The 15862-nt window shown below is 34.9% G+C and overlaps 1 protein-coding gene across 1 annotated transcript in view; it reads right to left on the bottom strand.

Moving 5' to 3' along the window:
* The window catches only part of PIBF1 (progesterone immunomodulatory binding factor 1), a 227173-nt gene extending 211559 nt beyond the window's left edge, over positions 1 to 15614 (bottom strand). Inside the window, exons 1-5 of the mRNA XM_081281650.1 lie at positions 15477 to 15614; positions 14103 to 14393; positions 7313 to 7413; positions 4254 to 4452; positions 2326 to 2445 (exon numbers count right to left, since the gene is read on the bottom strand). Coding sequence (XP_081137776.1) covers positions 2326 to 2445; positions 4254 to 4452; positions 7313 to 7413; positions 14103 to 14354 — 672 coding nt within the window. The 5' untranslated portion in view covers positions 14355 to 14393; positions 15477 to 15614. The remainder of the gene's footprint in view (positions 1 to 2325; positions 2446 to 4253; positions 4453 to 7312; positions 7414 to 14102; positions 14394 to 15476) is intronic.
* Between the last annotated feature and the right edge of the window lie 248 nt (positions 15615 to 15862).

Raw genomic sequence — 15862 nt, 5'->3', positions numbered from 1 at the left:
TTATTTATGTTTTTATTGCTTGCCTCTGGCCACCAAATTAAATATCGTATACAATGCCCACATACTAAACAGGAGACAAACATGAAATTCCATCAAAGAACCCAAATGAGAACATTTAAAATTAACAGGAGAAAAAATGATGCTTCCAACTGAAAAACCCCGATTTCATATTTTCAATAAACAAGGAGCTTGTGACTAGTTGGTAATTTAATGACCACCTCAAAAATAAACCCCAACAATATGTAGCAAAAGTTCTTTTAATATTAAATATAATGTTATTTACTATTCTTATTTAAAAGGTCTTTTTTTTAAAAAAGTAAGCTGCTTAATGATCTGGTTCTATTTCTCACTTTAAATTATTCAATTTATTATTTCTTAGTGTTTGGTAAGTTGACTTGTACTAGGCTCTTAACAGAGTAGAAGAACCAAATTCTAAGGGTAGCCTCAACATAAAAATAATGTTGTATCTATATCATATTCTATTGTATCTATATTACATTCTCTGAATTGCTAATTCCTTTTATTGAATATGTAAGACATTAGTTTTTTCCCTATTGTGATTTAATTCTGTTTATAATACTGTTAAATTTATGATTATGCTTTCAGCTGAGAGGTGATAAATCTGAAAGAAATAAACTTATACGTGAGGGTTAATTTCATGAGTTCTCTTGGCTAAGCCACAATACGTTAGTCAACATTATTCTAGATGCTCCTGAGAAGTTATTTACTTATTTATTTATTTTTAGCTGAGATTAACATTTAATTAGTAAACTTTGAGTATATAGATTACTAACCATAATGTGGGTGAACCTCATTTAATTAGTTGAAGGCTTTAATAGACTGACTTCCAAAGGAAGGAATTCAGCCAGCAGATTACTTATAGATTTGAATTACAACTATTCCCTAGGTATCCAGCCTGCCAGTCCAACCTTGAGATTTTGGACTTGCCAAATTTCCACAATTATATGAGCCAATTTCACTTTGGGGGTGGAGTGGGTAGGGGGATAGAGGGGATTGAACTCAGGGGTACTCAACCACTGAATCACATCCCCAGGTGCCGCCCCCCACTCCCCACCCGTTTTTTTTTTTTTTTTTTTTGTATTTAGAGACAAGGTCTTGAGTTGCTTAGCACCTCGCTTTTGTTGAGGCTGCCTTTGAAATCACGATATTCTTGCCTCAGCCTCCGGATTGGCTGGGATACAGGTGTGCACCACAATGCTCAACTAGCCAATTTCTTAAAACTTTTTTTCATCTCTCCCACCCCTCAATCTCAGTATCTCTTTCTCCCTACACACACACACACACACACACACACACACACACACACACACACCCTGTTTCTGTTTCTATGGAAACAGTGACTAACAGACTCATAAATAAAACCATTCCTATGTTCAAAAGTTATTAATGCATTAAAACACCTAAGAACCTTATGTGTTAAAGCACATTAATTATCTATGCTTTCTTATCAACAATCTAAAGGTGTTAGCAAGGGTAAGCCAAACTAAATTCTGAGACATAAAGCCATTACTGATATTTGAATCTGAAAAGTACAGAAACTTGTTTTACTATGGAGTTAAAAATATATCACATTAATAATAAGTCTAGAGTAGCAAGTTTTCTTTTTCTCAGCAAACTATATTAACATGATAGTATTCTGAGACATTTGACCAATGTTATAATCAAGCTAATGATTAGTCCACTCTCCTATAAATAAAGAGTTATAAATATGATGACCTTATAATTAATTTATCAATTAGATTGGGAGGCCTTTGAAAATGAATTGGGTGCTATTAATACTATATATCAGGAACAATCAGGACAGTCCTAGGAAAATCAGAGCTTATAAGTCACCCTAATAAAAAGGCAAAACATCCTTTTTCTTACTTATGGAACCAAAAAGATTCCCCATATACCTTCACCTATCTTTCTTGTTTCTTGCCAAAATTTCTGGACAGAGTACCATCAGAAATAAACTTAAATTATTAAGCAAACTCTTGTGTGCATATATCTCATTTGAGTAATCACATAGCAATTTTCAGATATGGGCCATATTTAGGATTTCAAAGGCATTTGATTATGAAAACCAGTTACAACAAAATTCTAAACTGTGGATTACCTATCAATATCATAGACATATTTTCTCAATTTGTAAGGTGACTGCTTCCAATTTAACCTAGTTCTTACTACTTATGAAGAATCACAGAAGTCAGCACTCCATAGTGCCATTTTTCAATGACCAACTTTTATATTACCACAAATCTTGACAAAATCCTTATAGAAAAAGTTCTCACTTCTTCCACAAATAATCAAAACCATACAAACCTCTGTCAATTGCTTCAATTGGCCTTTATTTGTACTTAATTCTTCTGATAGGTCATTCTTTTTCACATGTAGTTCGTAAATTTCCTTTCTTAACGGGTTTACTAGTTCATAGAAACGAATCTTAAAAAAAAGAAAAACCCAAAATTAATAAGAAGTCTTTCCAAATTACAATTAAAATTTGCTAATTTACAATACAGTAGTCCACTTTTATCTATATTTTAACTTTACATAGTTCCCTTTACCTACCATTAACTGTTGTCTGAAAATATTCCAGAAACAATCATAAATTTTAATAATTTCTATAAAAATAAATACTACCAGGCTGGGGTTATGGCTCAGTGGTAGAGCACTTGCCTAGCATGTGTGAGGCACTGGGTTCGATTCTCAGCACCGCATACAAATAAATAAAAATGAAGGTCCATTGACAGCAACAAAAAATTAAAATAAATAAATTAATTTTTTAAACTAATAATTCATTTTAAATTAATAATTGTTCAATTTTACCACAGGTATGCTTTTATAGAAAAAAACTGCATACTTGATAAAACAGTACTATTCAAGGTTTCAGACATTCACTTGGGTTCTTGCAATGTCTAAATATATGATAAACAATAAATAATTGATGAAGAGATAGTCTCTATTCTTTTTGTATGTGTGTGGTGCTGAGAATTGAACCCAAGGCCTCACACATGCTAAAAAACACTTTACCACTAAACCACACCCCCAGTGCTATCCTTTGCTCTTCCAGGTCCTTGGCAAAGCTCTGTTTACTGCTGCCACTACAGTGCAAGGGATAAGTAGGATGAATCAGGAGGTATTTTTGATACGATTACTTCCACTCCTAACTTTCTCAGGGGAATTGGCCTGCCCTAACTCAGGAAAGTGTTTTATCATAAAGGTCCTATAAGACTCAGAAGCCAATTAGTAAGTTAGGAGAAAGTAATTAGTGATGATTTATTATACAAGTATATAATCTGAAACTTCTCAATAAATGACATCGTAGCTTGTACAGTTAATGGATTGTGTGCACACACGTAAACACACAGACACACACACACACACTTTTTTCTGGAGACAGGATTCCATTATGTTGCCCAGGCTGGCCTTAAACTCTGGGAGTTAAGCAATCTTTCTGCGTTAGTCTCCCTAGTAGTTGGGAATACAGGCTTGTGTCATCACACCTGGTTCTATATTCTTGTATATAAAAAAATTTGTCAGGTTTAATTTCTAATATGGCAAATACTGATAAAGGGATGTTGATACCAAACAATTTTAAATCACTGTCACAGACTAATTCTAATCATAGGGTTATATAAAACCACAACAAAGATTTTGAATTATTCTTGTTACCACAGAGTTCTTATCCTTCACCTTATAATCACACCAACTCCATTCTCCCCCACTATCTCTAACAAACCCTGGGCAACAACTAATCTGTGGCTCACCTCCATAATTTTTCATTTGAGAACATTATAAACCATCACTTATGATAAAATAATTCATTTCTGTGGACTAAGTAGCCCATAACTTCAGAGCCCTATTTATTGCTAGCCTTTAAAGACCAATGGTCAAAGACCTTTAAAATTCGATGATCCACATCCCACTCACCATTTTCAGATCAGGACCCTAATATAATTTATCAGCTCTATACTTCAACATTAATGACTACTACATAAACAGCAAACTTTGGCTGGGGATGTGGCTCAAGTGGTAGCGCGCTCGCCTGGCATGCGTGCAGCCCGGGTTCGATCCTCAGCACCACATACCAACAGAGATGTTGTGTCCGCCGAGAACTAAAAAATAAATATTAAAAAAATTCTCTCTCTCTCTCTCTCTCTCTCTCTCTCTCTCTCTCTCTCTCTCTCTCTCCTTCCTCTCTCACTCTCTCTAAAAAAAAAAAAAAGAAAAACAGCAAACTTAACACTTACAGATACATATTCAGGAATGGAAAGCTGATCTTCAGGAAAAGTTTTTAGCTTTGTGTATTGCTCTTCTGTCAACTCAAAATCACGTAGGTTTCGACGAATATCTCCAGCTTTCTCTCTTAGCTGATGATTTGTCTCTTCTAGTTGCTTCTGCCTCAATAAAATGGTTTCCATTTCTTGTTTCATTAGTTCTTGGTATTTTCTACATTAGGAGAGAATTTATGGCAAGCTTTAAAAAATCTTTGCAATTTGACTTTCTCAAAGTTCTCTATAATAACATAAAATTAGGAAATGAGAAGTCCAATAATATTCTCTCTCTTTTTTTTGCGCTGGGGGATACTGGGGTTTGATCCACTGGCTCTTTACCACTGAGCTTCAATCCTATCCCTACCCCTTCTTCTTCTTCTTTTTTTTTTTTTTAAATTTTGAAACAGGGTCTTGCTAAGTTGCTGAACTTATGATTCTTCTGACTTGGCCTCCCAGTCTTCAGGATTATAAGCATGCAACACTGTACACAGCTGCCCAATATGTTCTTGTCTACAACTAGAAGTGTATTTACTTAACCAGTTACACATAAAATTGACTTCCATACTAATTAACAAATGTCTAGCCACATAAGCTATTAAGGAATTGATATTGTTAAAGAATAATTCTAAAAATTCAAATCATAAAATTATACATTTCCTCTGCTTAAGTTTTAAGTCTTTTACACCTGCTTTGGATTCTCCTTATTAAGTTCATTTTCATTTCTCTTTTATCCTGGAACTTCAAGGAATATCTCTTTTAAGATGGCAACAATGAACCACCATAAAGTAGTCATTCAACCAATGAGACTAATCTGCAGATACTCTCCATTCTCAAAGAACATACATAGAAAATGGACAGCATTAGAGCAGATTATGCTAAGTGAAGTTAGCCAATCCCTAAAAAACAAATGCCGAATGTCTTCTCTGATATAAGGGGGGGGGGGGGTGACTCAAAATGGGATAGGGAGGAAGAGAATGAGAAGAAGACTACCATTAAATAGGGAAGAGAGATGGGAGGGAAAAAGAGAGAGAAGGGGAGTTGCACAGAAGATGGAAGGAGAACCTCATTGTTATACAAAATACATATATGATGCTGTAATGAGAAAAAGGAAAAAAAAGTGTGTCACATTAGATTGGATACAGAGAAAGGATGGGAGAGGAAGGAGGAGTAGGGAGGATAGGAAGGGCAGCAGAATAGAATATACAATATGATTGATGTATGTTCATTCTATGTATGTATTATATGTCAAAATACATTCTGCTGTCATGTATGACTAAAAAATATAAAATAAAAAAGAACATGCATAGAAGCCATTATTATTCTTGTCTACCCAAAGATTTTAAAGCAAGAAAAAACAATCTGATTTCACCTCCCATTAACAAACATGCTATTATTTTTCTCATCTTAAAACAAATGAACAAATAAAGAAAACTCGACACCATTTCACTTTTCCTTTTATTTGTTCCCTCCTGCTCAAAAATTATTTTTGTTGTCTAAGTTCTCAATTCTTTACCTCTTAAACCCATGCCAATTGGGTTTTTACCCTTTACTTAAACCTCAATGATAGATTGCCAATGATCAATTCTTAGTTCTTTTTATCCATGATCTAACAATAGCAGTTGACACATGTGATCTTTCTTGATAAACTTTCTTTCCCTGGCCTTATAGACACAACACGTTCTTTGTGTTTCTCTCCTTTTACTATGGCATCTTCTCAATTTCCTTTGTCTTACTGTTGGAGCACTTAGACCTCTGTCTATAATCTCCCTTTGGGAATTCATGTAGCCTAATGACTCAAATATGGGCTATATCCTAATGACTCCTAGATTTGTTCTTACAGACCAGATTTTTCATATACCTCCACACGGATTTCTAACAAGACAACTTTAACTCAACATGTACCTAACTGAACTTCGACTCTACTCACAAACCCATCCACTATGACTTCTTCCATCAGAGCTGACAGCAACTTCATCTTTTTATTTATACAGGCTAAAAATGTTGGTGTAATCCTTGACTCTTCAGGACATTTTATCAGCTCTACCTTCAAAATATATTCAGAATCCAACTACTTATTACAGAATCCACAGAAATAGCTTCCCAACTGCCTTTCAGGATCATTTAATCTGAAAAAAGTCTAACAAAGTTTTGTCCCAATAGCACCAGCATCACCTGGGAAACTGGCAGAAATGCACATTCCCAGACCCAATCCAAATCAGAATCTCTGAGGACTAAACCCAGTAATCTTTTTAAATAAGCCTTCCAGGTGTTTCTGATGTATATTGAAGTTTTAGATCTAATGTGTTAGTAGCTAATAACTGCCACACTGCTTTTTAGGAAATAGATTAAATAGTGAATTTTTTAACAGAAAGATATCTACTTTACACACTTCTAATTAAAACATAGAAAAAAACATTCATTTGCCACAATTTTTACAGAGGTCCAGATGTTTTGAATACAAAGGTATACTTTCATTTCTATATAAAAAAAATTCAGAGAAATCTGAGAAGACACTTTTCATAGATTTGTTTTATTTTTTTGCCCCTAATCTTTAAACCTGTTTTACTGATACTTAATTTGATGATTTTGTCACTTTTTCACATTCATATTCAATTGTTTATATAACTTTGAATCAATTACATGAGCATAATTGGTATAGACATATTTGAGAGCAAACAGTAGGATCTTGATAAGAACACAACTGAACTGGAGAAAGTACGCAGAAAGCTCCAACAATTCATGAAGAAAATTTAATCTAGACAGCTAGTCAAGTGGTGGTTCTTTTAGATAGCCTCCTTTGTCTTTTAATGGTTCACTTACACTGCTCAATGTTAGTTGAATGAAACGTTGAATTTTGACTTTTTATATTTTTTTATATTGCTATATCAAATAACCTATTTTTTTTGGTTGATGTGAAAATTATTACCATCACTTACTTAAAATTTCTCTATATTAGCTTATAACATGTGCATATAGGAAATAAGATTACTTTTAGTTACTAAACAGATATTGTTGTTTTTAAAACTTTTTTTTACCTGGCATCCTTCTGTTGAAAAGTCAATTGGTTGTCTAATCTCAAAGTAAGTAGCTGCTTCTGGTGAAGTGCATCATTCAGCTTCTCTTCTAATTCTTCAATCTTAAAAAGAGAATAAGGTGTTCAATTTTCAAATTTATCATACAGAAAAACCTTCAATTTGAAAAAAAAATTAAAAACTTTTAGAAACACAATAAAAATGAATAAAGGGTTTCTTTTATAATGGTTTGTATCTACAGACTGCAAAGTCTGCTCATACTATGGTTTGAAATGGTTGAGTGGCATATGGCTTTCCGCCAGACTATCATAAGACTATTGTTTTCATCTTAACCCAAGCTTCCCAACTGAGCAGCTCATTGACAACTGGGAATTCATGCTGCTGTCTTGCCTAGTTATTATTTCTAGGCCAGATCCAACATTTGTATTTCAGATGCATTAATCTGGCTACTATACATCTTCAATTGACTAGGACATGGGTGAGGCAATGAATATTCAAAACAAAATGGACAGCTGACCTTACCCAATTCTATATTTGCTGAATCTGCCTAGCGTCCAAAGTAAAAATAATAAATAAATAAATAAATAATATCCATTCTGTTTGATATGCTTGCCTAGGCTACTGTAATTCTTCATTGGCTTCCCTGCCTACGGTTTTACCAACTTTCCCATCTACCTTCCTTTATATTACCTTTTTAAAATGATGTCAAAATTTTACTTTCCCTGAATCTAACCAACATGTCATGTGTGTATATAAATGCAACAAAGGAATTATCTCTTTCATGCATATGTAGAAAGTACCAATAAAAAACAAATAAATAAAGGTGTGAAAGGAAGAACAATAGACAGAAAAAAGGAGGGAGAAAGGAGGGGAGGAATGGGGATTGAAATCAGATTCCTTTTATGTAAAATATATCAAAAGGAACCCAAATACCATGTATAAATATAATGCTCTAATAAAATAATTTAAAATTTACTTTCCCAGTTTTAAATTCTTCAGAAGAGCCTATCTTAATAAAAAATTCTAAATTTTGGAGCTGGGGTTGTGGCTCAGTGGTAGAGCGTTTGCCTAGCACATGCAAGGCTCTGAGTTCGATCTTCAACACCACATAAAAATAAATAAATAAAAATAAACGCATTGTGTCCAACTACAATTAAAAATATATATTAAAAAATTCTAAATTCTGTGGTTAATACAGTAGTCTTTCTTGATCTGACCCTTCTTAACCACTTCCTTTGTCACTAGCTTAAAGGAAAGCTGTTACAGCCAAAATAAATGCTTGCCATTTATATTGTGTTTCCCTTAAACTTCCATTCCCTAGGATTTTATTCTTAGTCTATTTATAAAACTCTTTATTCCTCCCTTTCAACCCAGGCAATTCTTTTTTGCCCTTTAAAATAGATGAATTTGTGGACTGGGATTGTGGCTCAGTGGTACAGCGCTCGCCTAGCACAGCAGGACCTGGGTTCAATACTCAGCACCACATAAAAATAAAGGCATTGTGTTGTGTCCATCTACACATAAAAAATAAATATTAAAAAAATAAAATAAAATAGATGAATTTGACAGTCCCTAGTATATTCAAGTAAATCCCTCTTGCAACATCAAATTCCTCTTCTTTACTGGATCATTCTTATTATTAAGCAAATACCAACAAAACAACAAATAATGCTCTCTTCATCACACCACACCTTCACTCCAGTATCATTTTTCTGCTCCCCTTCAGTGTAAAACTTCCATACAATTTTTGTCCCATCCTATTCCAGTGACAATAAATTCTTTTGTTTGTTTGCTTTGTGGTACTACAGATTGAACCCAGGAACACTCTACATCTATGTGCCACATCTCCCACACTTTTTAGTTTTTATTTTGCGAGAGGGTCTCGCTGACAACGCTGACCTTAAACTTGTGATCTTCCTGCTTCAGCCTCCCAAGTAGCTGGGATTACAGGTGTGCACCATTGTATCTGGCCACAGTAAAACTATGCTTATCAAAGTCCAAAATTCTCAGCTCAATGGCATGTTTATCTTACTTGACAGAATGACCATACAAAGCTGACCTCTCTTGTTTAGCTTCCATGACACTTCTTCTTCTGGTTGTCTTCTATTTATACTGGATACTCTTATACTCCTCAAGCTCCTTTGCTGGATTCTCTTCTCTGCCTCATTTCTAAATGTAGGACAGCCCCTTGACTTGGCTTTCTTTAGGTAATGACATTCAATTCCATGGCTTTACATGCCATCTGTATGCTGATGTATATTTCATAAGTAGATAAATAGTCATGGACCCTCCCCTAGACTCTAATAGTCAATTCCATTTAGGTATCTAATGAGAAGCTAAAACTTAATGTGTTCTAAAGAGAACTTACATTTCATTCCCATATCAGTTTCTTCCCACCTCTTCCATTTCTCAATAAATGGTTCTAGTTGAAGCAGAAACTCACCAGCCTTACGACAATTCCCTGTCATCTCCTTCTGCCTTATCTGTTCTATTACTTTTGTGCCATTCTGAATAAAAAAAAAATCAGGACATGTAATACCACCTGCCTAAAATCTGCCAATAACTTTTCTGACTACATAACCTAAACAAACAATGGCCATGGGTCAAATCCAGCTCTTGTCTTATTTCTGTGTGTCCTGTGAACTAAGAATAGGATTTATAGTTTAAAAGGTCTAGAAAAAAAAAAAAAAGAAAAACAAAACAGAAAAACAAAAGGCAAGAACAAAGAAGAAAATGTGACAGACCTTATATAGCGCAAAAAGCAGAAAATTCTTACTGTCTAGCAGTTACAGAGTAAGTTTGCAGATGCAATCTTCATAAAAAAGAACCCATTGCTACATTCCCAGCATCCTGTCTCAAGACTGCTTAAAAAAATACAAAATAACCATATTCCTCATAATTACTATGTTGCAAATCAAGGATATACATTACCACTAGGAAAGAATTCTATTTTTTCAGAATTACAACTTTTACAATTTTAACTAACTTCTAAATTAAATTCCTTAACTCAGTGACAAACTGCATCCTTTCATTTTCTAAGTAATAAGGAACCCACAAACTTCTAACAAGATATAAACAAAACCAGTTTCTGCATTTGAAAACTGATAGGCAAGAAGAATAAAGAAATAAAGAAGTGGATGTAGGTGGCAACGAATGGGGATAAAGTGAAAAGCTAACAATTTTCAACTATCAGTTTAGCCTGGGCAGCTACCTACCTTTCTAAGTTCTCTCTGACCTCATTCTCACTGATCTAGGCATAGATGCTTTTAAGTTTTTCTTAGATCCTTTGTTTCTATTTTTAGACAGAGAAAGCAAATCAGAATAAATAACAAGATCAAAAGAACTATAAGTAACAAGCTGTAATAAAGTCAAACATTTGTAATGCTGTGGCAGATGTTAAGATTCACATATTTTCTAAGTCAAAATAAAAGACCTTCATGAGTAGAAGAAAAAAATCATGACTTGCCTTCCAATATTATCTTCCTTCTTTCTGACTTAACTATGGATTTTTATTAGTTAATACAATAAGTCCAGTTAAAAACTCACATTTCCTAGCTTCCAATCCTTTGCAGGCAAGGGTGGTCAATGCTATACAGTTCTAGTCAACTGAGATAATTGGCTTGAACTTCTACTTCTAGGAATGCTCTTTAGAGAGGACTGATTCATTGGCACATTCCCCCTTTTCCCATCACCATTTTCCTCATTACTACCTGTAACTGTATACAACACTGGAGGCAGATCAACCATCTTAAGATTTTGAGGTGGAATATCATATGCTAAAAAATAGCTGAGCAGAAGATTAAAAGGCACTTGGGTTCCTAATAATGTCAAAGAATAATCATACCAGGCTTAAATTACTTATTTTCAGATCCTATAAAGAAAGAAAATCATGCACTGAGGTAGCAAAAAGTTGGAGGCAATCTGTGTGCCTCAAACTGTGGGTGAATGGACTGGTATATACAGAGAATTATGTTAAGAGTTAGAAGCTAAGTAGCAGATGGGCGTATAGTAATTCAGATGATTTTTAAAATAGCTAAATAAGGCTGGGGTGTGGCTCAGAGGGGGAGTGCTTGTCTAGCATGTGCAAGGCATTGGGCTTGATTTGCAAAAATAAATAAACAGATAGATAGATACTGAAACAAAAGTAAATATATTTTAAAAACAATGAATTGTTATGATTAATGACTATTATGTGTCATACATTTAGGAATATAACTAACGTAGTCTTGTACATTTGTAGTCCAACTAGAAAACTACCACGAAAAACTATATCAAGAACTGTGGAGGCACAAGAATATTAATATAGTGCCCAATAATGAAGCTACAGATAATTACATTATTTACAATCATAATGTGTTTTTATCATATACCAGGTGCCTAAGAGCTAACATACGTTAATTAATTTAATCCTCGACAATTCTGTGATGTAAATACTATTATAATTTTACAGAACATCAAGGAATGAAAAAGTTAAGGAATTTGCCCCAGGAAACTGGTAACGATGGAACTGAATCCCTAACTATGTATACTTAAAATTTTGGCTGTTAACTAGACAGTCTGTCATGAATCAGTCACCATTTCTATAGTGTAACACATAAAAAAAAAATAAGAGCAATTGAGGGGCACAGTGCCCACACCTGCAATCCCAGGAGTATGGAAGACTGACATAGGAGGATCACAAGTTCAAAGATAGTCTCAGCACATTAGCAATACCCTGTCTCAAAATTAAACAAACAAACAAAACCCAAAACCCCCAAACAACCCCCCCCAACAAAAACCCCCAAAACAAGAAAAGCTATTTAAAACCAAGTACAATATAAATTGAAAACAAATAAAAGAATTAACCAAATAAAATGTAATTGTGGATATGGTGTATAATTGTCACTTAATGAAATATTTGTTGATTGAGTGGATGGATTAATAAATGGGATATTAACTCAAGCTTTTTCAATGAGGTGTACTAAAGGAAATCTTGAGAGAGAGGAATATATGAGCCAATAGCACTGTGGGAGTGTATCTGAAGCAAAAGCAATAGGAGTAAACTATTAAGGACAGGAAACCACTGGATGCACTGATAACATACTAAGCGACCTAGAGTAGGGTAGGCGTCTGTGTAGACAAAAGGAAGTGTTTGGAGATTCACTTTAGTGGAGTATGGGCTTTAGATTTCCTAGGATTTGAATCCTGTCTAGTTCTACCACTTTTATCTGAATGGCCTTGGGTATGTATTAACCACTCTGTGGCTTTGTTTCATCAAGAGAAAAATGGGGTTCAGTTATGTATATTACACAGAGGGGGTAAAAAAATGAGAATACTATTTTAGTGGATAACAACAACCAATACTGTGTGCTTAGTAGGTGTTAGTGTCTGCACCCCAAATTCAGATATTGAAACGTAATCACTATTGTGATATTATTAAGAAGTGGAGTTTTTGTAGGGGGAGTGATTAGGTTGTATGGGTGGAGCTCCATGAGTGATGAGTGCCCTTGTGAGATACCTCTGAAAGCTAGCTTACCCTTTTGCCACGTGGGGACACAGCAATAAGTATGCAACCCAGAAAAGGGACAGAACTGGACTACACTGGACACTCTAATTTTGGACTTTTCAGCTTCCCAAATTATGCAAAATATATTACTATTGTTTATAAACTACCTAGCCTCTGGTATTTTGTTATAGCAGCTCAAATGTTATAAGGCACTAAGTAACAGTACTAGTCTAACTTATTTTATTGACTCATTAATAAGATGGGTTATAGAAGACCCTATCCCCTCAAAAGAATCTATATTTCAAAGGATTTATGAGGCATAAATAAAACCACAAATAAAAAGCTCTTAGAAGAGTGTCTATGCACAAAATAAACTCAATAAGTGTTAAATATTAAATTTAAAATATTAATTTTAGAAAAAGCTTACCTAAATTACTTCTCTACTTTTTCAAGATTTTAAGGTTTGAGACACCTTATTTTACTACAGACATATGGTCAAGAAGTATTTTTACTGATAGGGCACTAAAGTATGTTAGTGTAGCTAGACAAGAACTAAAAATGGAAGACTGAATTAACAAGGAAAGGTATAAATGAAACAACAAAATGGAGGAGTAGAAAGAGCTGGGACCAGGAGCAAAGGTGAAGGGTTTACCATTGTAAACAAAAGATTTTCTTGGAAACAGAAATAGTAACAGTAAAGAACTGTCTCTTATCTTTCTGAAATCAATGTATATTTCCTAGGGCTAGTGAAAACTTTACCAGGTCTTACAAAAACAACTTTGAACTTGTAAATAAGCAGAAAGGGCCAAAAACCAAGGACTAGAACATTCTTATTTGCATGGCAAACAACACTTACTAAAGACTATGGTACATGAGTTTATGACTCCTTGTATGATATAGTAACTATCAAACAGAAAGTCTCAGTAACTACCAAAAGAAAGAGAACAAAGAATTCAATTTCTAGGACAAGGACAATACAGATTCAATAATATAATCATGATCTTGACTCTTCCTATCCAACTAGTCACGTCATGGTCAATGAAGCAGAAACAACTTAGGTAGAAATTATACCTAAGAAAATAAAACTCACACTGCTAGATTTTAAAAATGGAGCCTACAGAAGTAAATTCATCTCTGTTCACATTTAAATCACTCCATCATTCAAAACTCAAAGTATTAAAAGGCTGTCCAGGACAAGAAATATAAGTGTATCATTTTAAGTTCAGATAACATACATAAATTTTTTTATTTTTCTGCAGTTTAAAGATGATAAAGAATGTAAATAACAAAATGTATACCCGGTCTTACCTTTGTAAGATAATCCACTTTCAAATTGTCAATCATCATATTTTTCTGGGATAGTTCTATTTTCAGTAATTGAATATTATGAAGTAGTTCTTTGCGTTGAATTAGCTGCCTGGTTATTTTCATTTTACCCTCTCGCTCTTCTGACGAGGAAATATCATCTGTAGGAATTGTTGTTTCTAAGCTAATATCTTCAGATTCCAGAGAACTGGAGATATTTATTTTTTTGAGCTCCGTAGGAAGTTTTCGAGACATCTTTTATTATGGGCCAGTTTTCTTTCCTAATTTAATCTTCTGTAGATTAAAAACAAACAAAAATTTAAATATACCAAAACATTAATAGAAAGTAGAGAGCATTAATGAGGTACTAAGAATTCCCCAAATAATTAAGCAATTTGTTAGATCCCAAATTTAAGACAGAGCACTACAGTAAATTACTGCTAAATCAAACACAGAGTAAATCCTACTGTGAATTGAGCTCTTTGATTAATAAATGAAAAAAAAAATCCTGTGGCAAGAATCCTATTCTGAAGAAACAAAGAGATGTACAAAATGAAGTCCATTAGTACCCCAATATGCACCCATTAAAAGCAGCACAATCTCAAAGAGAAGAAGAACTGTCCCTCTAACAGAATCACTTCTGAGTTGGTCAGGTAAGATTATACAGATATAGGACTTAAAATTTTGAAGAATTTGGACAGGAGTAGTATAAAAGGGAAATCATGCAGGCATTAGGTGGGAATAGAGGTGGAAGAAGTGTGAACAGCAGCAGAAGACAGTGGTAGTGCAGTTCTAGCAAATCCGTGAATTTGAACAGTGATTCGCCCCTACTCCATGCACCCTAAAAAATCAAGACTGCTGACTTAAATGTCATATTGCGTTCGGATTTTATTCTACAGGCAAAGAAGCAAGACTGAAGAGTTTCTAAATGGGGAAACAATGAGAAAAAAACATTTTAGATAGACAAGCTAGATCCCAGAATGAAAACTAGAAGAGAAAAATTCGTAGAACTAATAGAAGAGAAAATTCTAAGTAGAACGTCTTACCTTTTTGCAAGAATTTTTAGCCACTTTCATCTTTAAATATTACAGGATAAAATAAATTATTTATGATATTGTATATTTCAGGTTTTCTAAGCCGGATTAGGAAAGAGGTGTGTGGAGGGGAAACACTAAGATCGGCCTCCTTCCTCCTCTTTAAAAGGAAGGGGGTAAAGAAAGGTAAAAATCAAAGGCAAATCCTCTTCTGAATTACAAAGGTTCAGAGCCCAAGACTGCCCGGACCATTTGGAGTGATGAGTAAGCCCCAAACTTGGCAACCTCGGAGATTTCCTTGCCCCACTCAGGGAAGAAAGGGAAACTGGTAATTGCAAGATACCTCAAAAGCGTCAATTACTTCACATGCACGGGTGGACCTGCCACCACCCCGACTCTTCCAGGAACCGAAGGCTCCTTCAGTCAGCAGCTCAGGGTGCAACCCCTCAAAAAGGAATCGCCGGGGACCGTTAGGCGCCGTAACCAAGACAACCACCACCGCGAGCCCAGGAGGACGGATGAAGAGGCGGTGTGCAAGGGCCCACGACACCGGAACCCGACCAGCCAGGTACCCTGGGCGCGGGAAGCGAGGCAGTCTGGGAGCTGGAGTCTTGCGGCAAGCCCCGCCCAAGCCACGGGCGGAAGCGGCCTCTGCCGGAGCTTCGAGCTCTCGTCCAATCCTCGCAGCCCTTAGAGAGCCGACTAGCGTCTGTCTCGGAGTTTTCCCGC

This window comes from Spermophilus citellus (assembly GCF_964194105.1).
Source record: "Spermophilus citellus genome assembly, chromosome: 1".
NCBI lineage: Eukaryota > Metazoa > Chordata > Mammalia > Rodentia > Sciuridae > Spermophilus > Spermophilus citellus.
The sequence above is the reverse complement of the archived record's forward strand: the minus strand, read 5'-3'. Positions and strand labels throughout refer to the sequence as shown.